The 26,199-nt window shown below is 36.8% G+C and overlaps 2 protein-coding genes across 3 annotated transcripts; one reads left to right on the forward strand and one right to left on the reverse strand.

Annotated features, from left to right (window-relative positions):
• Positions 1-26,199, reverse strand: LOC128676801 (uncharacterized). Its single transcript, XM_053757153.1, has 6 exons — positions 25,812-26,199; positions 5,648-5,867; positions 4,680-4,821; positions 3,262-3,376; positions 1,923-2,209; positions 1-1,359 (listed from the first exon to the last, which is right to left on the reverse strand). Exons 1-6 carry the CDS (start codon positions 26,172-26,174, stop codon positions 1,065-1,067), a joined length of 1,422 nt encoding a protein of 473 aa, XP_053613128.1. The 5' UTR covers positions 26,175-26,199; the 3' UTR covers positions 1-1,064.
• Positions 13,179-18,148, forward strand: LOC128676804 (uncharacterized). Of its 2 annotated transcripts, XR_008405463.2 has the most exons (3): positions 13,179-13,528; positions 13,718-14,735; positions 17,953-18,148. XR_008405463.2 is itself a non-coding variant. In XM_053757158.2 (2 exons), the coding sequence occupies exons 1-2, from the start codon at positions 13,408-13,410 to the stop codon at positions 14,521-14,523; spliced, it is 927 nt and encodes a 308-aa protein (XP_053613133.1). In that variant the 5' UTR covers positions 13,179-13,407; the 3' UTR covers positions 14,524-16,199. The 2 variants fall into 2 exon arrangements, 1 of the variants encoding a protein (XP_053613133.1); XM_053757158.2 differs by lacking the exon at positions 17,953-18,148 and having other exon boundaries at positions 13,718-16,199.

Here is a 26,199-nt window from a genome sequence, read left to right on the forward strand (position 1 = left end):
ATTTAAACATCTAATTAAAATTAACATATGAATTTTAAACAATGGTAATAATGGAAAATACAACTTAAATATTATGCATATGGTTTCTTAAGAACTTAGTCATGATAAGTAGGTGCGTATTTAATAAATTATATTTAATAAATCATAATTAATTTACATATACATTATTATATAAAAATAATACGATAATTTTAAAATTATGACTCCTCATATGGCACCGTTATATGTCCCTACATTTTACAATTATATTTACCTTACGGCTTACGATTCACACAAGAACAGAAAATTAAATTAAAATGTCGGCAAAATGTTCATATTCCCTAATAGTATATTAATCTATTTATATAGTATATATGGAATAATAATATATATATATATATTATTTAATTATCTTACGTAAAGTTATTCAAGAAAAAAAGGGGGTAAGTACATGTATATTAAAGCAATGAAAATTCAACTTACAAAATTCTTCATTTCAGTATGTGTAACAAAAATTACAAGTAGATTACCGTAATTAATTTTATTTTATAATCTTTCTTACATTCATTTTTATATGACTTGTAGCGTGTCTCTCTACTCCATATCCTCCCCTAGATATCGTATGATTCGTACGAGACGACTAAGGGACACATATTCTAGGCAGCTAATAGGCAAAGGCAGGTTGACACCAGGTAGGCGGTCGGAAACTCATATATACCTATTTTGACGTGATTATAAACGAATTTTGACGTCAATCTTCTTTGGGGTTGCTGTTGTTACCTATCAGCTGTTATGGCTTTTTATCGTATCTTGCGACATAGGTACAACACTGACCACAACCATAAATGACAAAACAATAAAATTTATCTACTTTAAAAATGCTTTCAGAAATAAACATCATAAGGAAATCCTTACATACCTCTAAAATAGTGTTTAAATGAAAAAAAAAGGCAATGAACCCATGGCATTGCCTAGAAAGTGAAATTGTATTTACTGCTTAAGTTGACAATGGAAAGAATGAACGAGCCATTCCGACAAACGTCAGAAGCTACTGAAGATATAAAACAGAATCAAAAAATAAAAAACTATATGTCTATAGACTTATCAAACAGTAACCGCGCTCTGCCGTGATGGAACCGCCTCCTATACCTCTTCAACGGTGGACACCTTCCAATGCTCCTCTCGAATGTTCCAAACTCGCACGTGGGAGGAGTGCAGTCACCGTTGATCACGCAAACTCTGTCTCTCAGGCCGAAGTGCTCGCGACCTCGCGACATGGACAGGCAGTCGCGCTTGCGCACCAAGTCTGGCCACTCGCAGACGCAGGAGCATTGACCCTTGTCCGTGATCTTTGCCATGAAGAGCGCTGGGCAGGTGCACCTGGTAGTCAGATTTGATTTTTACAAGCTTGCAATTAAAGTAGAAATCTTGCAACTCAATTTTGAAGCGTGCAGATATCTTCAACCGATTGAGCTGAAATGTTTTGTTTAGCTGAAAAAGTATTATTTTAATATGCATGACCACTGGTTAACTAGGATGGACTGCCAATAAGATTACTCCTCAACGACATTCGGCATGGGCGTAATTCTTTTTGTCACGCGTTGAATAAAATATGATCTCACCTCACATTCATTTTTGCAATTAAGAAAGTAGAATTTCGAAGGGGTTATTCTTGAAATACGAGATTGGGAAGAATCGGTGGGTTGCACCGGTCAACATTTGTCTATTAAGTGTTTTAAATTATTCGTCAAACAGTTAAAAGCAGTAATTTGCCAGCTGTCTGTATTGTGGTCTGCGCCAGGATACCATGCAATAAAATTGGCAAATTGATCTCAATTGGTGACAAATAGAGGAATTAGATAACTGAAAAAATTATCTCTAATTTATTTTATTATTATTTTATACATAAAATATACATAAAACTAAAGTAACGTAATAGTCACCTTCTTAGTTGTGGCGGGGCAGTGGGTTCGTCTCTCTCCAGGTCAGGTTCAGCAGTAGGCGGCCTGTAGTCATTGCCTCTGTAGTCACTGATCTTGTAGTCACTAGTTCTGTAGTCAGCTAGCCTGTAATCCCCTTCACTCTTCTTGTATTGGCTTTCTCGCTTCTGCTGGGTTTCCACTTTGGTTCTGACAGTGCTTTGAAGGGTTTCTTGAGAGACACACGCGCATTGAGTATGGTTGAAGAACCTCATGCGAGCTGGCTCCATGCTGCCGTTGGCTTTTTTCAACTGGAATAAGATTATACCATCTATTAGCAATAGTTCGGTAGACATTTTATATATTTTGGGACTATGAGTTTATTATTTATTCTCAGATTTAAGTTTATCTCTGATGAAGAAAAGCATTCGGTTATGGTAAATAAAAAATATAATGATATTAAACAAATAAACAAATAATAATATATAAGCACAAATCACACAGATTGAGCTAGCCCCAAAGTAAGTTCGAGACTTGTGTTATGGGATACTAACTCAACGATACTATATTCTATAACATGAACATCCAAGACCCAGGTCAATCTAAAAAATATCATTTTCCACGTTGACCTGACCGGGGATCGAACCCGGGACCTCCAGTGTAGCAATCCGGCATGGTGACCATTAGGCCACGGAGGTCGTCAAAATATATTAAAGTGTGTCAATTAAGACTGTGAAAGTGTGTTTATTGGTCCTTATTTCACGTCAAAATGTAACTTTGGATTGAGGTAATATTCATGTGGAGACATCCACTTCCATGGGTACGAGTGTACCGGAATAGTCAATTTATTATTTCACACCGCCCAGCTTAGTATTTGTTACCTTTTGGATAAGATCTAACACAATCGAAGCTTGATGATTGATTCTGGTAAGGTTCTGGTGATACAATTGGAAGAGACCAGGGTAAAGCCACCAATCGGGACACGTCGAAGACACGTTGAAGCGGTGGTGGTGTAATGGTTAAGACGCCCGATCGAAAGGTCTCAGGTTCGTATCCTACTTGTGCCATATGAGTTTGTATATCGTTATGACGCATATATAGTAGTTTTCATACACCGCCACTTGCTTCCGGTGAAGGAAAACATCGTGAGGAAACCTGCACATTGGTTAACAGTTTAGTTCACTAGTGTGTATGCGACCACCTGCCACTAGATGGCGGTAGGTAGTCGTAAAAGTCATGTCAGATGCCTTTAGGCGACTTGAATAAAATCTGACACCAGTGTTAGCAATAACATTCTCGATATGATGACGATGAGGACACGTCAAGTGGTCGAGATTATAGCTTGAAGATAAAGAGAACTCACGTATATTGGTAACACAATGTGGTTGCCGGCGACGGGCGCGCAGACCTCGGTCTCATCATGACAGCATCCGGAGTCAGGGGCACAGCGGTGGAGCTGTACACAAGGTGGCATGTACCTGAAGTGATGGAAAGAATAGAGATATAATAGTTCAAGTCGATGGAAATGTCGACTAGTTTCGAGTTAGACTATTCTAAGAGGAATGCCACTCGGCCCGCGTCGTGGCCAACGTCTTGAGAGATTTTAATTTACTAAGAAAATTAATTTACTAAGAAAATTAATTTACTAAGAAAATTAATTTACTAAGAAAATTAATTTACTAAGAAAATTAATTTACTAAGAAAATTAATTTACTAAGAAAATTAATTTACTAAGAAAATTAATTTACTAAGAAAATTAATTTACTAAGAAAATTAATTTACTAAGAAAATTAATTTACTAAGAAAATTAATTTACTAAGAAAATTAATTTACTAAGAAAATTAATTTACTAAGAAAATTAATTTACTAAGAAAATTAATTTACTAAGAAAATTAATTTACTAAGAAAATTAATTTACTAAGAAAATTAATTTACTAAGAAAGTATTGGTTTATGCGGTGATACAGATAATTAAGGGTTGGTATTCAATTTAAACGATATATATTTTATAATAAACAAAGCATCGTCCAACCGTTTTACTGTTTTGTAGCTTTCAGCGGGTCTTCCCCTGTGACATTATCTCTAGAAAATGTGTTTAGCAATCACAAATGAGTATAATGATTACACAACAGTTTGTGTAACCCAAAACAGAAACTCTAACCTTTCGTGTGCAATAAATAATACACAATCATGTCTCAAAAATCCTACAACTGAAAATAATTACCAAAAAAAAATAACTTTACGATACGGTACTCTTGGCGTGCGACTTCAAGTCATCATATTCGTTAGGAAGTTCGGTAGGAAGGCGGACTAATCGGAAACGATTACAGCCTTCCTACCTTTTATTTTTCTTTTTGCAAACAGTGTGTATTCCTGAACTGTTTATAATGGAGATTTTCGCGATAGATTGGCATGGGTTAATCTACCGCGAAAAACGCATAGCTAATCCTTTCCACGTGACCATGCTTTTAAATATATATAAATATATTAGGACATAAATATAAATATATTAGGACAAATCACACAGATTGAGCTAGCCCCAAAGTAAGTTCGAGACTTGTGTTATGGGATACTAACTCAACGATACTATATTTTATAATAAATACATATATACATCCAAGACCCGTCCAATCAGAAAAAGATCATTTTCCATCATGACACGACCGGGGTTCGAACCCGGGACCTCTCGGTTCAGTGGCAAGAATCTTACCACTGCGCCACCGAGGTCGTCAATATATTTTAGCCAATGAAAGAATGATGACACATGAAAAAGATAACTTACACAATGTTAGCAGCTGGCGCCAGCTGCCGCACGTTAAGCCAGCGTGGTTGAGGCACTTGGCACTTGCCAGTTCGTATGACCGTTGCCATGTTCGTGAAGATGGCTCGACGCAGCGCGTTGCGTTCTGCTGGGTTTAGTGATGCTGGAATCAGAAATATAACACCAAACAAATTAATGGACATCCCTCAATTGTTTATGATAGTAATAACACTGATAACTCTGTCCGTCAGAGGTCGGTCATCTTGCTTTGCGCCTTGTTAGCGCTTGTGTTTAGCTAAGGAATATCAAATATACATGTGACATTAATCATCATTCAAAGGAAACACTTTCTCAGACACGTCACAGAATAAGGTCTTTCCATAGAGAAAGAAGCTCCAATTGCCACTACAACCAACAGTTCCAAGATGGAACTTAATATGATGATATTTTTAATCACGATTTATTGTTCCCCTGTGAACATCCTCAAATGGGAAAGTAGATCAATCGTTCTGAAGGGCTGTAGGTCACACATTATGAAAAGAGAATATGTAAACAACGAATATAAGAGATCGATAAAGAGAGAGCAAGTCCCTACGTCCGCAAAATCTCCATCTTGGAGATCCATTGATGGGTCTTTTTGCACGTTATGTCCACATTGATCCATGATTATGGTGTCGCACAAGGCGGTCAAAACGATAGCTACAAATAAAGCTGGAAAGAAGTCCTTTTTAACTCCCGACGCGAAAAGAGGGGTGTTAAAAGTTTAACGTGTTTGTGTATCTGTCTGTGGCCTCGTAGCTCCCTAACGGATTATCCGATTTTCGTTTAGTTTTTTTTTTGGGTCATAGATAATTTTATCCCGAGTGTTCTTAGACATGTTTCATGAAAATCGGTTCAAAAGTTGTAGCTAAATGAATAACTGAAAGTCGGGGGTTTTTTTAATTTGTCTAACTAATAAACTTGTTGAATGAATGAAAGATGATACTCACAGCTGTTGAGGATCTTAGGCCTCTGATTGGTAGCAGCGATGGGGTCGGCCGCGGATACCAGTAGCTCTCTATACTCTGCGTCTCTGTACTCCGCATCTTTTCTGGTGAAGGCCGACGGTGTGACGCCGGCTGGTTTGTCGGTGACTGCTGGATCAGACTCCTCGTCGTTGTAAAGGTCGTCCATTGGGTAATCATCGCCTATGTCTTGCAGCTCTTGGTCCTGGAAGGAAGGTTTGAAATCATTATATTTATTTTATCTATGTTTGAAATCTTATCATAATTATTTAATTGACCAGACCAGATGTTATTGGGGCTTCACATCGTACAGCCAATGGGCGGCAATTAGTATCTATTTTAAATTTTATTTTCCTTTGTTACTACCAATCTTGCTACCAGTAGTCCATCATCAGCGTGCCCTTATCGCACTTTATGTGTGGTCGGTACAGCATATCAACTCCACCTCTCCCTTTCTGATGTTATGCTAACATCAGTATGTGTTTCTGTGTTGTAATAATACCGTTAATTTTTAAAGTTTAACACTTTGTAGGCGGGTAGTTATCTGAAACTAGTATTATGGCATTACGCGATTATATGCATAATAAATTACATGTAGTTTTTATGTTTTCATATTAATAGACTTGCGTACTTTGTTAGTGGTTGTAATTAACAAAACTACGACTATAAACGACTGTTCAAAACTTCTGTCAAAAATATAACAACAGCTTAATTAATCAAGTCAGTTAAATAGGCATGTTAGAATGTATACACGATGTGCGGTCACCAATCTTCCAACGCATATTACTCATAGCCATTCACAAGTATTCATCAGTTCAGAGCGGGCGAGCCGGAATGCGCGGGATTCGAACCGGCGTCCCAGAATAGAAACTAATAAAAGCACTGCGCCTGTTTCATTTCAGACGCACTCGAGTTATCTGTAAAAGGTTAAAAAAAAGTACGCTTTGATCCACGTACCTATCATATGTGTTTCTAACGCTGATGTGTTTGTATCAGCATGGATCGGAGTTTGTGGTTTTATTTTATTGAGGTTTTTATTAGTTTGATCTAGATCTTATTTAGTTTCAGAGGAAGTGATAGTGACTACCGGTAATCGAAATCTGGAAGGAAGAAGAATCTGGAAGATTTTTATTCTGCCCTTATTTATAAACCTTAGTCCGTGGTAACCAGCGCCGTTTGGTAATCGTTCCAGACGGAAACGAATTCCTAACCTAGTATATTATTTTAATTGATATAACATTGTATATCAATGTTTATAATGTCTACATACAGTATTTAAGGGCAAGCAATAAACATATCGCCACCGACATCTCGGAATGGATGTTATGTCTCAATTTATTGATTTGAATGAAGATCGTGATTATATAATGTGGGATGTTGAGGACAACTTTGTATTTACATTATAGATAGTCATCCTACCAAGTCAATTTGTTATATATATTTATCTATACGTTATATATGTATTATATTGTATTATTAACATGAGTAAATTTCTTTTTTGCTGCTTAGTTTATGACACCACCTCGCTATATCTGTTTGGTCTACTGGTTGACTTGTAGTTACGGCGTTAAGTTCCACCTGACAGCACATACATACACATTTTGCGCTAGACCCATCGCATACAATAAAAATCGTCATAATGTATCTTTGTCAGTCTGTCACTCGTCTCACCAGATTCAGTGAAACGGGTCGTCGCCCAAATGCAGTTATAGTAATAACACATAATCATCATAATATTATCCACCGTGCACCTGCTGCATTCCTGTCGTACAATGACACTCGCTGATGCAATTATGCATCTTAAGAATACGGCACGAACGACACAAATATTCGTAAATTGAAATTAATAAAATGGCGTTGTTGACGTGTGGTTCCTGTCTTAGATTAACTCCCAGTTTCGTATTAAAGGAGTTAAATGAAAAGAAGCGTTGACAGCTGATTGAAAGTCAATTGCCAAAGAGGCTCGACGACAGGGAATTCGTATTTAATCTTCTAAATTTAAATTATTTTTTGTTTTTAATTACAGCACCCCGATAAGATTTTCTGTATGTCTGTCCGTGGCAACGTAGCAGCCAAACGGTTGAACCGATTTTGATTTATGTGATTGGAAATTATACTATTATTCCAAAAAGGTAAGCGTTTGTATGTTTGAGGCGGGTAATCTCCGAAACTAACCGTATGGACTATCTAACGGTAACGAACCGATTTCAAAAATTCTTTCGTCTGTGGTATCCAAGATAGACTATATTTTATCTCAAAATTCCCACGGGAGCGAAGCCCCAGGCAATATCTATTAGCTAATAAAGTCATACATAGGTACTTGGTTGATTTAAATAGTGTTCTACGTAGGAACTTAAATTATATTTATCATAGTACGTATTGATAAGCAGAATGCACCGGATATCAATAACTAAGATCTGAGGCTTACTCAAACCGAAATCTGATATTATATCAGGGTTTACCTCCAAAATCAATTGTTAATATTGTGTTGTGATGGTTGATTCAGGGATTTTGATTTGGGATTTTGTCAGATTCTATATATAGGGACTAAGCTAATAGACACTGCAACCTTTGTGAATTTACGCAGAATACACTATTCACTGTAATTTGTGCTAACAAACTTGTTAGCCCCTTTATATACAAAGCCTTGTACGCTCAACTCGCGCCTGACGCCAGTACAGTACTATATCAACTAATTGCGTCGCTTGCAGACCTTTCAGTGGCCATCCAAACGTGCATAGCATCACAATAATACCTTAGTTACAGTGCCAGTGAATGCTTCCGCGAATGAATGCTGCCAGAGAAGGAATTTATGTCAAATTTGGACACTGTTCTTTGGAATACAAAGTAAATCTAGTCCATCCCAAACCCGATTTGACCGAGCGAGCGAAGCGGGCGAGGTCAACAAATCAACTTGGGGCAAAAATACATTTTTTTATATATATGTATGTATGTAGGTAACGCGATAACTTTCGAACCGTTGGTCTTCATAAAATTTTAAAGGTATGTAGGATCTGTCAAATAAGTTAAATTCGTGGGGCATCAAAATCGGTTAGGTCGCTTTTGAAATATTCACAATTTTGTAAAAACTCGTCAAAATTTATTGTGTTCGCAAGGTCTAAGTTCGTGGCGAATAACTAATAATTATAAATGCGAAAGTAAGTTTTTTTGTCACGCTTTATCTACTAAATCAATCTTCTTGAAATTTCGCATATAACTATATAATAATTAAGAGAAAAAACGTTTGTTCCCGTGGGATTTACAAAAATCTGTATTATATTATATGTGGCGCTAAATGCTAACAAAAAAAACTTTGCAATAAAAACACTAGATGGCGCTGTGTTTTTAAATGCGCTATGGATATTTTATTCCAATTATCCCAATCCCATTTTGATACGAAGAAAAAACTGTTCCCGAGCAATGTATTTAACCTCAACGCGGAAGTTAGTCACAATGACACTAAGGTGCATTTTAAACGCGGTTTAAAAGTTGGTTCCAGTCTAGCGCAAGCGCTTTTTACAAGCTCTCATTATTTTTATCATGTCTTACCCGCCCTGGTTTGCCTGTAATCAAATCATAAAGAGTTTCCACGACAATGCATTATTATGATAAGCCCTGATAGTGCACCATGAAGCCATGATCGCCTCCCAACGAGGGAACTCCTCTACGGACATAACTTGTCACGTATGGAATTTAACAAAATCTCTGTGACGACAAAAGCTTGTTTATTTTGAGCATCCGTACTTATGGAAGCGCAGCTTAGAATTACAGCTTCTAGCACAATCGCACATCGACCTACCAAATTCGCCTTTATTACCCACGCAATAGAGGTGTAAACAGAGCTCCTATCTTGTCATGTGGTTGACTGTCCAACCGGTGACCATATGATTGCATAATGAGGTTCGAAGGCGTCTCACCCAGCGTCCTAATTGAGCGACTGAACGATGTACGACGCGATTCGACGTTGTACGTTTATGAGGCATTGAGCTAGCCCAAAGAGTCAGTAAAATGAGCATTTACCAATATTAACCAATTCCCAATGTACAGAAAACTCTAGTGTATTATTGTAACCAAAACATAATTATTTGTATCGTTTCTACCAATCAAAGATGCACTTATGTCTCATCCGAACGAGATACAGGTCTGTTCCTAGTTCAATGGTGGGGTGGGACTATAAAGTTTTACCTTCTCTTTAAAAATGTATTGTAAGAAACAAATGAATAAATTTATTTATTTTTCATATTAACTTGCACTCCCTATTTAACAATGTCAAAGCCAAATTAAACCAGAATTAAACTTTCACACTGCTCAGAATTAAACTTTTTCACGTCTTAACCTGTAATCTGTTCACTTACTGCGACATTTCAAGTTTAACATATAATATTTTGGTGGCGTAGTGTGCAGTGGGAGTGATGATCATGAGATAAAAAAAAACAAGCAATAAAAGTACGCATATCACGCCGCGTCTTTGCGGTTTTTAGCAAACTAGGACGGGTCAAAGCAGAGTTTCGTTTCCGGAATTCGTTTCATTCAATGCAAATACTTTATGATATACTTATGTGATAAAAGCACGCATAGCGAGTTATGCAAAACGTGCGTGTTCTTTATTGTGGTGCGGAGGTTGGGAGAAGCTATTTTATATTAAAATTTACCCGACTGCAGCGAAGTTAAAAATGCAATGCTAAAAATTATGTTTTGTGTTTAACGTGTCCCTATTTATGTCCCACCCTCAATTTATTTGGTGTATCAATTTGAGCACCGATTTAAATGACACTTTAGAGAAAGGCTGGTGAGATATTCTACAAACGACCCTTTATCAATATTTTTTATGCGTTACTTCATTAATTTGATTTTAGAATTTTTGCATTTGTCTTTTCGTCTGTCTGTATGTTTGTTCGCGAATCAAGATAAAACTACGAGATGAAATTTGATACGGTTCACAGTTGTATAGCGGATGGTCTAACGTAAAATCTGGTATAATTTCATTGCGATACGTTGCTTAAAACCCGAGATATAGACAATATAATATGTTATGAACGAACGCACGAAATGAATGCGGGCGAAGTCGTGGGCAAAAGCTAGTCGATAAATAAAGCAGATTAGCAACAAATCACACAATTTATCGTCGAAGCCATGAAGCACTGATAACTTAAGAATCTGTGAACTCCCGGTGAACGTAATGATGTCACAACAAACCATAGACTACAAATTCACTAGATGCCACAAGCATCGAAATTGTAAATTATGTCGGCTATACATTATCGCCGAGTTATGACAGATGACCAAACATTGCGTAGCTTTTACATTGAGCTTGAGCTTTTATTTTATTTATGTCGAATCCGCCAAAGTTTGACTGTTTTACCGATAGTGTAAACCCGGTCTGTGCACACATCTGTGCTTTTCGTAGTATAGAATTGATACGACCAGTGCCTCTTTCTAAATATCATGAAATATTTCAGTTCTTCTGTTGGCTTATCGCTAAAGAACTCTCCTACTATCTAACTAAACAAAATTATAAATGCGAATGTTTGTGAGGATGTATGTTTGTTACTCTTTCACGCTAAATCTACTGGACGGATTGTTATGAAATTTGGTACACGGGTAGAATATAACCTAGACCAACACATAGTGTACTTTTTATTCCGAAATTCCCACGGGAGCGAAGCCCCGGGGCACAGCTAATAATACAATAATTTGATAAAAATAATAATAGAAGACAAATCCTTTTCCCCACTTTGAAGGCGCTAGTATATACACACTATACATACACACTAGTGTAATGAACTTCACCAATGGTATTTATTTTTTATTCGTTATTTTTACAGAAATTATCGGAGATGCGATGTCTATTTGAATATGTGTCTGTGTACACAGTTTCCGTCGGATAGTGAGGTTAGGGGTCAGATGCAGTTCTGTGTGCATTTGGTACGCAATGCTATTACATGTGTCACATTTGTTAATTTTAATGCTAGCTAAAAATAATTAGTAACTGACAAATCTCCGGTGTTTGCCCACAGCGGTGTTTGCTAATCACTGCAAGCACCCAGCGACTTATGCTATCAAAAAAGCTCAATTTTTAACCCCCGACGCCAAAAGAACCCCTCTTTTGGCGTCGGGGGTTAAAAATTGAGCTTCAAATTTAACGTGTCTGTGTATGTTCTTAGCCATGTTTCATGCAAACCGGTTCAGCCGTTCAAAAGTTGTAGCGAAATTATATTATAATATGAAATGAAGATAATAATTTGTCTTAACAAATTCCTTCCCATTCATATGTCGTCCAGTGCTTGTCAATAGCTCTTATTAACTTGCAATAAGAACTATGTGTATCAAAGATGTCTCCTAACGCCCATCGTTCACTTTCCAATCATTCCAAGCGGTCTTTAGCCCCATGACAACTTTTTGGAAATTTTCAAATATGTGTTCGTCCAAATCGATAGCACTTAAGGTATTTATTGCTGTTGTATATATATTGATGGAACAAAGGCAATAAAGACCTAAGTGCTAGACGCCTTAAGGTCCCTTTTGATTTGAACGACCACATACAACATCGCACTATGCCTTTAACAGCCTAATTGACAAGTATTTTTATTGGTAATACAGTAGTATTACCAAATCCGCCATTATCGAGTCTTAATAGTAATTAAGACTCGATAATGGCTTACCTATTGTTATTACAATCGACACACAATGCTATTATGGAAAGTAGAGTAATATCGTTGTAGGTATGTAGATTTAGCTAAGAACAAATCCTAATTAATATTATAAATGCGTAAGTAAGTTTGTTACCACTTCACGCGTTATCTTCTTGAAATTTTGCATACCTACTAGGTAGGTTTGACGACCTCGGTGGCGCAGTGGTAAAGTTCTTGCCACTGAACCGAGAGGTCCTGGGTTCGATCCTCGGTCCGGTCATGATGGAAAATGATCTTTTTCTGATTGATCCGGGTCTTGGATGTTTATCTATATATGTATTTGTTATAAAATATAGTATTATAGTATCGTTGAGTTAGTATCCCATAACACAAGTCTCGAACTTACTTTGGGGCTAGCTCAATCTGTGTGATTTGTCCTAATATATATATATATATATATATATATATATATATATATATATATATATATATATATATATATATATGGACAGTAAAAGGACATACCCTAGGGTCATCCCGGACTGTTCCCTTGGAAAAATTACGCTTGCGAAGCCGCTGGCAATTGCTAGTTGGACAATAAATAAAAACTTTAAAATCTTGTACTCAGCTTTAATTTGTACACTACGTTGTATATAAGATACATTCGCAAACCGTGTACCCTTCCAATCGTTCGGAATGCGGGATACCTACTACCTATTTAGTATAGGTATAAGTTATAGGTGTCTAGGTACTTAAACAAAGGACCGACATATTGTGGGCGCTGACGTGATCATGAGAGGGGAGACATAACAGCCTGCCAGAACGTAATATATAGAATTATGCTTCGTTGCTGCATCCTATGAGATTTTTAACTTTGTAGTCCGTTTTCTGCGGTACTGCGTCATCACACGATTTTTAGATTTTTTAAAATAATAAAATAAGGATACTTCATTGACTACTCGTTCCGGTCATCACCGCTAGATGGCGCGGCCGGATCTGCAATCATTCGTTTTCCGTGTGTTGCGTCAGTTCACGCGCACTCCGTAAAAATTAAATGTTTTACGGTGAAATAAAGTGGTTAAGTTGGTTTTTAGTGGTGTGTTTTAGTGAAAAATGGGAAAAAGAACCAAGGATAAGACAAATGAAGAAATTGAAAGGAAAATTAGACGCCTGGAAAGGGAATTATATTCACGAAAAACATGGACGCCCACGCCAAATTTTCTTCCGAACGAAGGTGGGTTTATTTCGTTACTGTTTACGAACAATAGCATTTACATATTCACTATATGTACTTAAATCATTATTTCCTAAGGGGTGGCACGCGATGTCATCCGGAAATGACAAATAACTACTTTCCTAAGGGATGATACGTGATGTCATCTAGAAAGTAACCAAAGCTAACTTAGCTTTATTGTTCAAACAGATCGTGACGACTCTTCCTATAATTTCCGAGGTGAAGTGGAGCTTGACGTGTACCCTTTCGGCGACGAAAATGAGACACCTGAGTCTTTACATACGGTTGCCGAAGTTCATGCAAAAAATACATGCCTTCCTCCTGAAGTTATGGCGGAAGATTCGCAACATATTCCAGACAACGCAAAATCAGTGCTAGACTCAGATATGATAACAGAAGAATCAGTCCCTGAAGAAATCATGCAGATACTTGGTGAGGCTAAGAAAACAGAAGAGATCTTCGGAAAGAAAATTCCGCAAGGAGTCTCTGAAAAATTGGGAAAAATCTTGGTCGAGGGTCTTGCCAAAGAACAAAAGGAAATTTTACTTACCCAAAAATTAATAATACCAGAGAATTTTCAGCTGGTGAAGGCGCCCAAACTAAATCCAGAAGTGGCTTCAGTACTTACCGACCCAGCTAAAAATAGAGACAAACGGCTTGAAAAGCTTCAGAACCAATTAGGTTTGGGTATAGCGGGTCTAGTTAATTTGACAACGGAATTAATCAATAAGGAGGTTGATAAGATGGCTATAATTAAGAAAATATCAGAAGTGAATCAAATACTTCTTGATCTCCACTATGAGGAGACATTGGGTCGTAGACGATTAATTATTCCTATGTTGGATAACAAATTTATTAATATTATACAAAGTGTGAAACGCGACCAATTTCTTTTTGGAGATAATTTGGGTGACAATATCAAGACGTCTAAATCCATTGAAAAATCAAGTCTTCAGATCAAAAAACCAGCTCCTCCACAGCCACCTGCCAACTGAAAACCTTTAGCCCAGACGGGAAACTCGCGAGCTCCGGTCCGCCGTGCGAGCGGGCCCAGTGCAGCGCGCGCTCAGCCGCCGACGTCGCGATATTACCCCGAGCCGCCGCCGCCCGCCAGGAGGGCCCCGGCCCCGCCGGCGCGCCGCGCTCCGCCGCCACCAGCCCCGAGGCGATACTCGCAGGACTATCGCAGCCGCCGTCGCTAGAGAAGGTACCTTTTGCTGGCCGTATTCGACACTTTCTTACCAATTGGTTATATGTAACAACTGACCCCCAAATTTTGGAAATAGTTAGTGGATACAAGATTAAATTCAACCAAAAACCTGTTCAGACAAACGAACCTAGTAATCCGCCTTATTCGAGAACTCACATGTTAGAGTCTATAAAAAAACTTAAACATATGGGTTCAATTGTTCTATGTTCACCATGTAAAGGTCAATTTATATCCCCAATTTTTTTAATACCAAAAAGTAATGGTTCCTATAGATTTATTCTTAATTTAAAAAACCTTAACAAATTTGTTCAACAACAACACTTTAAAATGGAAGATGTCCGCACTGCTACTAAATTGTTATCAAATAATTCATATATGGGGACCATTGACCTTCAGGATGCCTACTTTGTTATTGCCATTCATATGTCCCATAGAAAGTATCTACGCTTTCGTTTTGATAACGAGTTATACGAATTCACCTGTCTGCCCTTTGGATTGTGTTCGGCTCCTCTCGTTTTTACGAAATTGATGAAACCTGTACTTACTTATTTGCGTACTTCACAACATAAAATAGTAGGGTATATCGACGATTTATGGTGCATAGCAGATTGTTATAACTCGTGTATCAAAACATTAACAGAAGTAATGCATATCTTAGAATTACTGGGATTTATAATTAATTATGAGAAAAGTTGTTTAGTGCCTACTAAAAAGTGCAAGTTTTTAGGTATTGATCTTAATTCACAAAACATGACTTTAGAATTGCCTACCGAAAAACGTAAAAAAATCTATGATTTGGTTAGAAACATATCAAGTAAAAAGTCAATAAAAATTCGAGAATTTGCTAAGTTTTTAGGTAATTTGACGGCAGCCTGTCCAGCTGTATCTTATGGCTGGTTATACACCAAGCGTTTTGAGAGGGAAAAATATTTAGCCTTGTTGGATTTCCCGGATTATGATGCCAAAATGGATATAAAACCTGAATTGTTACAGGATTTTTTTTGGTGGGAAAAAGTTATCAATTATGTAGATAATCCTATTCGCACTGGACATTTTCAATATGAAATATTTTCAGATGCCTCACTTTCTGGATGGGGACTATTTTGTAATGGACAGTCAGTCAATGGATTTTGGTCATATGAGGAAAATCAATATCATATTAATTATTTAGAGTTATTGGCCGCTTTTATTGGTTTAAAATGCTTTTGTAAAAATTTGTACAATGCAGAAATCCTATTACGAATAGACAACACTACAGCCATTTCCTACATTAACAGAATGGGTGGAGTACAATATCCCCATCTAAATGACATAACCCGTCAAATTTGGCAGTGGTGTGAAGAAAGAGGAATTTTCATTTTTGCATCATACATCAGGTCCTGTGATAATATTGAAGCAGATCAGGCCTCAAGATTGTCAAATATTGACACCGAGTGGGAATTACATGAATCCTGTTTTCAGGATATTATCACGGAGTTAGGCCAACCTGATATTGACTTGTTTGCATCCAGAATTAACAAAAAATGTTTTAAATTTGTGTCGTGGAAACGAGACCCAGAAGCTTTTGAAATTGATGCATTCACTTTGAATTGGAAAAATTTTTTCTTTTATGCTTTTCCACCCTTTTCAGTCATATTGAAATGTCTTAGAAAAATCATCAATGATAATGCTACTGGGCTGTTAGTTGTACCTTACTGGCCAAGCCAACCATGGTTTCCGCTCTTTATTTCTCTGACGGTAACTGATATAATATTCCTTAATCCCGATAGGAATATGTTACTTTCCCCTTACAGAACACCTCACCCGTTATGGTCAAGCCTTACCCTGGCGTGTGCGAAGTTATCCGGGAGGCGTTTGGAAGACAAGGGCTAGATATTGACACAATAAACATTATGATTCAATCCTTAGCCAAGAATACTTTGCAACAGTATAACTCAACTTATAAATTATGGTTTTCTTTTTGTAAAGACAATAACTTAGATTTCTTTGAGGTAAATGTTCCAACGTTACTAAAATTTTTGTCACAAGAGTTCAAAAATGGTGCTAGCTATAGTTCATTAAACTGTATGAGATCAGCGCTATCAGTAATTTTAGGTAAAGGAATTTGTACAAATGATTACATAGCAAGGTTCCTAAAAGGTGTCTTTAAAAATAGGCCAAGTTTTCCAAAATATAAAAATACGTGGGATCCCAATTCGGTGTTGACATATCTTTCTAGTCAATTTCCTAATGAATCATTACCTTTAGAAATTATTACCAAAAAATTGGTGACTCTGCTCGCGTTATCCACGGGACAACGTGTTCAGACGTTATCATTAATTAAATTGTGTAATGTTAATATTAGTGAAACATGCATTAATATCATTATAGACGAGATACTTAAATCATCTGCACCTAACAAAAACAATCCAAGATTGCAGATTCCATTCTTCAGTGAAAAGCCCTGTATTTGCCCTGCGAGAGTTCTCTCTGCCTATATTCACTTAACAAAAGATGTGCGAAATGAGCCAGATACAGACCGGCTAATCTTAACAACTAAAAAACCTTTCCATAACGCCAGCTCTCAGTCCATAAGTCGCTGGATAAAGAGCGTACTCAGTGACAGCGGTATAGATGTCAGTGTGTTCTCAGCTCACAGCACGCGGCACGCTTCGACGTCAGCGGCGCGCCGAGCTGGTATCTCCGTTGACGTCATCAAGCGTTCTGCTGGTTGGTCTGGCTCATCTCTCTGCTTTGCCAAGTTCTATAACTTACCATTGCCAGATGTTGATGAAGGCAGATCTTTCGCTCAAGCTGTTTTTGATACAAATTAGTTTTAATTGTTATAAGTGATAAGGTGACATTAGTTATAATGAGTAAATATTAAATTTAAAACCTTGTGATTTGAAACTGTTTAACTACCTCGTGATTCGAAACTTTAATAATATAAATAAATATACTTTTGATTTATTCAATGTATATTTTATTTTAAAATAAATTCTATCATTCCGCACGATTGCGCTAAACATCTACAAAGTTAAAAATCTCATAGGATGCAGCAACGAAGCATAATTTATGGTTAATTGAACTTACCTTAAGTGAACTTCAACCAAAATTATGCGAGTTGCTGCATCCGTAGAGATTTAAGTCCCCTCACCACCCGCGGTAATTTATTTCGCCCCTGTATAAACTGCAGAATGATAAAATTTAGCTTCTCTAAAAAGAATGATTGCAGATCCGGCCGCGCCATCTAGCGGTGATGACCGGAACGAGTAGTCAATGAAGTATCCTTATTTTATTATTTTAAAAAATCTAAAAATCGTGTGATGACGCAGTACCGCAGAAAACGGACTACAAAGTTAAAAATCTCTACGGATGCAGCAACTCGCATAATTTTGGTTGAAGTTCACTTAAGGTAAGTTCAATTAACCATAAATTATAGATGCCTCCTTGAAGAATCGCACAAACAAGCTTTTGTCTAATTTCACCGATCCCGTTATTTGCTTGTCGGTCTGTAATAAAATCTTACAAGTTAGATTTCTTCTACTTCCATTTGTCCTACAGAGTTTACATTTCCCACGTCGCCACGACAATGCATTGTTACAATAAGCATGACCTAGTGGTGCAGGATCGGCTCCCAACGAGGGAACTCCTCAACGGTTTACAGCATGGGTTTTTTGAGATGTCTCTGACGACGGTAAAAGCTGTGGCAAATATTACATTAACTTGTTTCAAGATATAACAAAGATCAATGCACATTTTTGAGCAATATTTGGACTTGCTAAAGCGCCCTACTTTAATCATGAACTTTCTTATAAAGCTCTGTGGCGACATCTACCACGCCACATGCACAACGGCGCAGATGTAAAAAGCCGACCAAACGCAACGGATAACAAGCCACACAAGTGATCCAGGACACTACGGACAGATGGCACGACGGTCGACTCATTATGGACAGCTAACAAACCTAGACCGCGCAGACAGTGCGTTTTCGATTGGAAGCATAAATACAACCTCCGACATGACACCGTCGGAGCCGTGCGGTTCCCCAGGCGCAACACCTAGCCTGGCGGGAAGATCTTCCCTTTGTGGCGGTCGAGCAATAATAACCTAGCTCCCGCTACAGCTCTATTTAAGTAAATCAACCCATCAGTATAAATGTAGGTCGAAAATGTTGACTTATTATTCGTAGACCGGCAAAATGAGTTTATTTATATGTATTTTATCACAATTAAATTCAATACAACTCAACATGGGGCAAAAATACATTCGAACCGTTGGTGTCTGATTTTGATTAAATTTAAAAGGTATGTAGGATATTTTAAAATTCGTGGGGCAAGTAGTTTTTGAAATATTCACAGTTTTGTAAAAACTCATCAAACATTTTTTGTGTTCGCGAGGTCTCAGTTCTAAGTTCGCGGCGAACAATTAATATTCAATAATTCGATTGATAATCTTTTCAATGATTTTCATGGTAGTTCGGCCTCTTACTGGGAATCTATTATTAATGAAAATGAATTAACGGGAGATGTTCCGGTTCTGAACCCTCTCTCATGCAACCGAAATTAATTAATCCTTAATCGTATGGATGTTATTAAACATTTTTTTTTTTCAAAATTCAAAAAATTCTCTCTATTTTTCTCCACAATCTATAAATACATTAACAAAGTAAACAATATGTTGCAAATTACATTTAATATTGTGAGAGACTGGTGCCTAAACTAAGCAGAGCTTGTATCTCAGTACACCAGCCTCTCCCCACTTGGTGTACATTAGTGTCATATTGTTATTAAAAAGTAAAAGTATAAAGAAAAACAATAAAACAACGAAAAGCAATCTATAAACATATATATAACACATGAAGAAAAGTTTTTAAATGATTTATGTAATTGCTCAAATTAAGCAATAAATAGGCTGTAACAAATTTTCTGTACAATTATATAATAACATTGATAGCATCGATACTAAAATTGTCAGGGACGATAACATCGGACTATCGATAGCAAATTCAACAAGGTTTAATACACATACATATAAATGATTAGGTAGCATTACTATATTTTGTATTATTGATAGTTTATCGATATCTCGATTATCGAGGTGCAACATAGTAATGAAAGCGAGGGTAGTAACATAGTTACCCTCCTTACATCGCCTTACTATTTATTTATATTTCAAACTTATACAACAATGCTAAAAAATTACTGGTAAACAAACTTTCTCCTTTAGTTTCTGTGCACAGAGATTCAAGAAAGAAAAATTGATTGGTTCTCAGAGCGTTTCGACCGCTGCGACTGCGCTGTCATGTCGATTTTTTCAAATTTCAACAAAGACAAGAATTAGTTTTACCATATGACTTTAAAATAATTAATCTGTACTGTGGTAATATCAATTTTTGTCAATGATTGTTTTTTGGAAATGATCCCTTCCTCAAGAAAATTGATGGATCGTAATGACAGAGCGGCCGCAGCAGTCGAAACGCTCTGAGAACCAACCAGTTAAGAAAGTACCTTTTAATTTTCATGCGTATAAAGCGTTCATTTGTATATTTACAATATATTTTATTATGTTTTAATAGCTGGTATTTAAATACTAATAAAGTTCGAAAGTTCGGTGAAAACTTCCTCATTGGATGTCGTTTGATAAAAGTATAAAAGCTCTACTGAAAGTCTATTGCTGAGTTCGTCAAACTTAGTGAAATCTGCTGGTTTTTCATTGCGACAAATAAAAGCTCTCGTATAAACCACGCCATGTTAATTCATTCGCGTCTATGTAACGAAAAGTCTCACGGCAATAATTATGTAGAACTTGTTAACCGCGTCCAGAGACTTCCTTCGTGACGCATGACTTTAAATCGAATCCCACTCCGAGCTTATCGATAGTAAAATAATCGATACATTTACTCTAAGTAGAGTATCGAAAAGATTGCATTTTTATAGTGGAATTAAGCCCCAATGTTGCTCCACCAGCGTCTGGCTGATTGAATGGCTAATTTTACACAGCGAAAAAGCAAATGAATGAATGAATGAAAAGAATAAAATTTGTTGCCACCTGCATGAGAGATTTAACTCCATGCCCACCTATCTCGTTTTGTAGATAGACAATTCTATTATTTTTACATTTCTAGAAATCTAACCTCATAGTCTAGACATTTTACTGCCTCGTAAAATGAATCATAAAATGTAACCCACGGGGATATCGCGACGTCCTAGGTCGGCGACAGATGCGGTAAGAACGCGTCCCAACTTTGTCAAAACCACAGATTTATTTATTACTTAGAACGGATCAATTAAGTCAGTTTGCCAACTCTGCAGTACGATGACGCTCCTTTACGAAAACGCGAGATTAAGTTATAGACAGTTGTAGACACAAATCATCTTCCCATGAAATCTTTCGCATATTATAGTAGCAAGATACCAATATACAATAGCACAGAGTCGCGTTGCGTCGTGTAGCGTTGCGTCGCACACTAAGGACGTCGTGAGAGACTTAGGTAAGGGATACATTGTTGAACTAGAATATATTTAGCTTTTATAATTTAAAATTTTACTCACATATATTTTATGTCTGATACGTGAACATACATACAATATAACTCTACTTTTGTTTTAGGAGAAATTGATTAAATTAAATGTTCTTATATTGTTTTTACTAAGGTTAAAGTGCGCGAACTGAAAAGTTTATTTCAATTTCTTCTATATTTATTTGAGACAATTTTCTTCTAAACTTTTTTGGCTGTCTGTAGTTTCTAATTCGCAACACGAGAGAAAAATATAGACAATGAATGAAATCTCATGTTTGTTTCATCCGTTTTTATAAACAATAGTAAAATCGACGCGTACGAAGTAGCGGGCAAAGGCCGCACACTAACCTAGCACGCTGGCAACGCAACATAGTGTCACATAATATTGTGTGTACGTTTATTTATATTTTACGCAGAAACAATGTCTAAATGCTCCCGGCCGCTCATAACCCATCATTATAATAGTTTACAAATGTTTTTGTTGATATAAACATGTGCGGTAATAAATATCTACGTATGTTTTAGGTGTTATAAATTGTTTTCAACATCGAAATTTGAAGTTTTATGCACTGTAAATACAGAAACAAATATTAATTCGAGATTTTGCACGTGACTTCGTCGAAAATAATAATATTGTTTTAGTACTGCCACAGCTATGAAAAATTCTAAGATGTTATCAAATATGTGTGCAAATGGTTTGGATAGGATGCCGAAAATCATGCAAATGGTTAGTTTGCTTTATGAAACAACTAGCTTGCCCGCGGCTTCGCCCTCGTTAATTTTACGGGATGAAAGGTACCCTATGTCTTTCTCCATACTTCAAACCGCATGTATGCGAAATTTCAAAAAGATTGGTTAAGTAGATAAATAAAAATATATATATAAATATATTAGGACAAATCACACAGATTGAGCTAGCCCCAAAGTTATGGGATACTAGATAGAGCGTTATTTTCGCAACTTCGAACTTACTATTGCATTTGTAATATTCTATTTGTTGGATACTATTGTGCCTATGTTCTGTATGTAAAAAATTGAGTGGTTAATACTGATTACTAACAATGTTATCTTGATTCGGAGATCGAGTAGGTCATGCACACTCGACACTGTTTGAATGTGTTTCTTTCGGCATTTCTTCTCAGCAGTGGTCGTTCCGAAACGCTAGTAGTTTGTAGCTTTGGTAAACATCATTTAATTTAGAATATGACGTGAAAAAGTGCCTGTGAAGGCGTAATTTCTGAATAAATGATTTGATTTTGATTGAACCATATGTTAGTGGTCTTACCATGTAGTCTTACCATGTAGTCTTACCATGTAGTCTTACCATTGGTAGTGAATAAAGTTTAAAATTATACAAGTAGTTAGAATATTTTTATGTAATATTTTTCTCAAAATTAAATGAAAATAGTAAACTTTCTCTATTTTCATTACAGTTTTCAATTAACCTTTCAGGTGTTACGAATTTATACGTCTAAACTGCAATCATCGTGAAGGTACATGGTTCGTGGACCGGTTTCTTGTCCTACCCGCGGTGTCCTAGGTTAGTGACTAAGAGCCATTGCTCAGTCAGTTTGTGCTCCGTTGTTTTGTATAGGTTTTGACACTGACGCAGTATATGAATACGACGACTTGACGTCGCTGTCCATCAACGGATGTCAACGTGACGGAGGACGATGGAACGCAACGGAGCAATGGGGCATAGCTCTAACACAGCAAGGTAAACGGCGTCAATATCAAATATGAGTGGGCCGTCTCAGCTTTGTACCTTAACCTTTTTTAGGAATCACACTTCTATTAGTGAAAATAACTTATCCGTTATTTTTTGAGTTTTCGGTTTAGTTCGGTTCGAGGAATTTCTTTTATAATATATATATATATATATATTAGGACAAATTACACAGATTGTGCTAGCCCCAAAGTAAGTTATAGACTTGTGTTATGGGATACTAACTCAACGATACTATATTTTATAACATATACATATATAGATAAACATTCAAGACCCGAGCCAATCAGAAAAAGATCATTTTCCATCATGACCCGACCGGGGATCGAACCCGGGACCTCTCGGTTCAGAGGCAAGCACTTTACCACTGCGCCACCGAGGTCGTCATTATTCTTTTATAATATTAAGAAAGGATATGAATCAATTTAATTGTGGTCTATATGTAATCGCCGTTATCTTCTTCTAAGAAGTTTCAAACTCGTGAAGCTTAGCTATCAATATTAGGGCTTTAGCTTTGTAGTCGCCGTCATCATACCGAACATGGTCGCACCGCGTTGAGCGGCGTTCCATCGCTCACACAGGACGCCGGGTATCGGTTTACTCAATAATTGCTATAAATCGTAATTACGCTTATTATGTGTTGTTTTACGCTTTAACTAGACTTTGAAAGTTACAGACTGGACAATTTTAGAAAATAGTATTTAAATCAAATACGTTACTCGCTCATTTATGTTTTATTCGTTGAGATTTTAAAAAACATGCACCACCCACAATGTGGCCAAACAGTTTGCCGAACTTTGGCGGATACGGCATACATTGCCGGTCTTTCATTGCGGTAAATAATAGCACGCATACAAAGGACGCAATGTTCATGCAGTCGCTTGGACGTCTGCCCGAGATTCGGAGGCAGTGTGGACCCGGCATTACAAACATCCATAAAAGTAAATCTATTTTTTTTTATAATATATTTTATATATAAGGATATTTCTAAGTATTTTTCATTAGTAGCAGATAATAGAATATGATAGCAGAAATATTATAATATTACAAAACTTTTATATATAGGTATGACAAATGACTAAGAGTTGGCTTATCTCGACGGTTAGGTACGTACCTACCGCACAGCGCCGTCTAAATGTAGAAATACATCAATTTAGGTACACTATCAGTTTGCATTCAGCTGAGGTTGGTAATAATACCAGATTTATGGGACGGAATAACCCAATTGTTTGGTTTCTACGAAATGTCCAGTTAATTTTAACTCTGGCTAAAGTACAGCGCTTTAACTCGAAATGTCAGTTACTACCGCCGTAAAATTAACTGTCGTATTTGTAAATACCTAGGGTATCTGATGAAATACCTAATAGTATAACCTTAAAATTTGTGAACGTTCTGCTGTGATTTTACATGCAACCGCTGCCGGCCGTTAACCATCCTTGTGAATGTTATTGTTGCCTCTCAGCTGGCATGGCTATGTGTCCCTTAGTCGCCTCGTACGACCATTCACGGGAGGATATTAAATGTTCTCAATCTAACGTATATTTTTATATGTAAAAATATACGTTACATTGTTAGATTGTTGTTCTGCGCGATTTTATTTCCATAAACATTTGCTTGGTTTTGGTTTTGTTACATTTTTCACCAGCGATCAGTTGATCCGTCCGTGGTCCCATGATATAGGCCTTGGTTAAAGTTACTTTTAAATAATACTCAATAAAATAGGGACACGATCGATCAGCAGGAGTTACTAGTGTTCCTATGCTACTACATTGGTCAATTTTGAAAAATCATTTTGCATTTTACCAGACCGGGGATCAATTTTAATAGTAGAAGAGTTGAAAATAATAAACGCAAGTAGGTATATTGTGTTCAAGTAAATACTTAATAGCAAGTAATTTTTTTTTTAAAGAGATAAGTAAGTAATTATGTAAAATCTACTTACTTTTTCAATTTTATGCACTGTACCGCCATCTACTTCATAAAGTACTATCGGATTTTGACCAAATTCTACGGGAATTGTACCTTATGTGTTAATCCAAGGTATCAGCTCAATCTCAATACAAAATTTCATAAAAATTGGCCTAGCCGTTTGAGCGTGAAGAAGTAACAAACATACAAACTTTCGCCTTTATAATTTTAGTGAGGTGGCTGGAGTAGCTTACAAAATAAATGTTAATTAAAGAAAGTCAAAAAGTACAATTAGAATGCGCTGCGTTATCTAGATTGTAATCTAAATTAGGTACAGTATTGACAGACAGACCATTTCCTGTTTCTCATGAAAAGGATACATTAAAACCAAGCTTTATGCCGCGCTTACGCTCAAATTAATCTTGATATGAGAAATTTTATGTTTATTTTTGTATCTCTAAATTATATATAAATCATTATTTCTGACAACTGTTTTATGGTGTCTACCAATAAATCATTATGCTTACATATTATTAAAAGACGCGTCTGTCTGTCTTTCTGAACGCGATAATTACTAAACCTGCCATTTTGCAATGTAAACTGGATTTTTGTACGATTTTCACCAATAGAAAATGTGATTCCTGAAGAAGATGTAGGTGAAGTTATTATGTTATTACCCGAGCGAAGACGGGACGGATAGATAGTATACCTATAAAGCTCTTCCGTAGCTCTTCCGACACACTTAGACTCAAGTGTCTCGGAGTGTAATGGAGCAATAGAAATAATTTACATAGAAATTAATAGACAAAATCAAAAACACTTATTCAGATTATTTAAACCTTGAAAAGCATTTTTTTAAATTCATAGCCACAAACTACCAAATAAAACTGGTCGCTAATACATGAAATAAAAATAAAAAATAAGAGGAAGCCCCCACCTCGTCGCTCCAGTCGCTGTCTCCGTACTCCCCCACCAGCCGGTCATCCTCCTCCCTCACACTCTGCAGATCCTTCACAACCCCATCTAACTGCTCGGCACTTAACTTCCCCCAATTCTGTATAGTGGAAATTAATTCTTCATCATTTGCACTGAAAACATTTGGCGTCAACGAATTAAGCTTATCCAATTTCTCGTACAACTTTTCGCGCGGGGATTTTGTCACTTCTACCGGTGTTATTGTGAATTTTTCTAGTTTTTCGTATATTTGATCTAGTCTGTCGGCGAACGAGGGGCGATCCGTTACGTATGCGGTTCGGATACGGTTCGCCAGGAGAATGAGAAGTACGTACGAGCGCAACATGTTGCCTGCGCGCCGGGCGTGCGAC

Source organism: Plodia interpunctella, chromosome 16 (genome assembly GCF_027563975.2).
Source record: "Plodia interpunctella isolate USDA-ARS_2022_Savannah chromosome 16, ilPloInte3.2, whole genome shotgun sequence".
NCBI lineage: Eukaryota > Metazoa > Arthropoda > Insecta > Lepidoptera > Pyralidae > Plodia > Plodia interpunctella.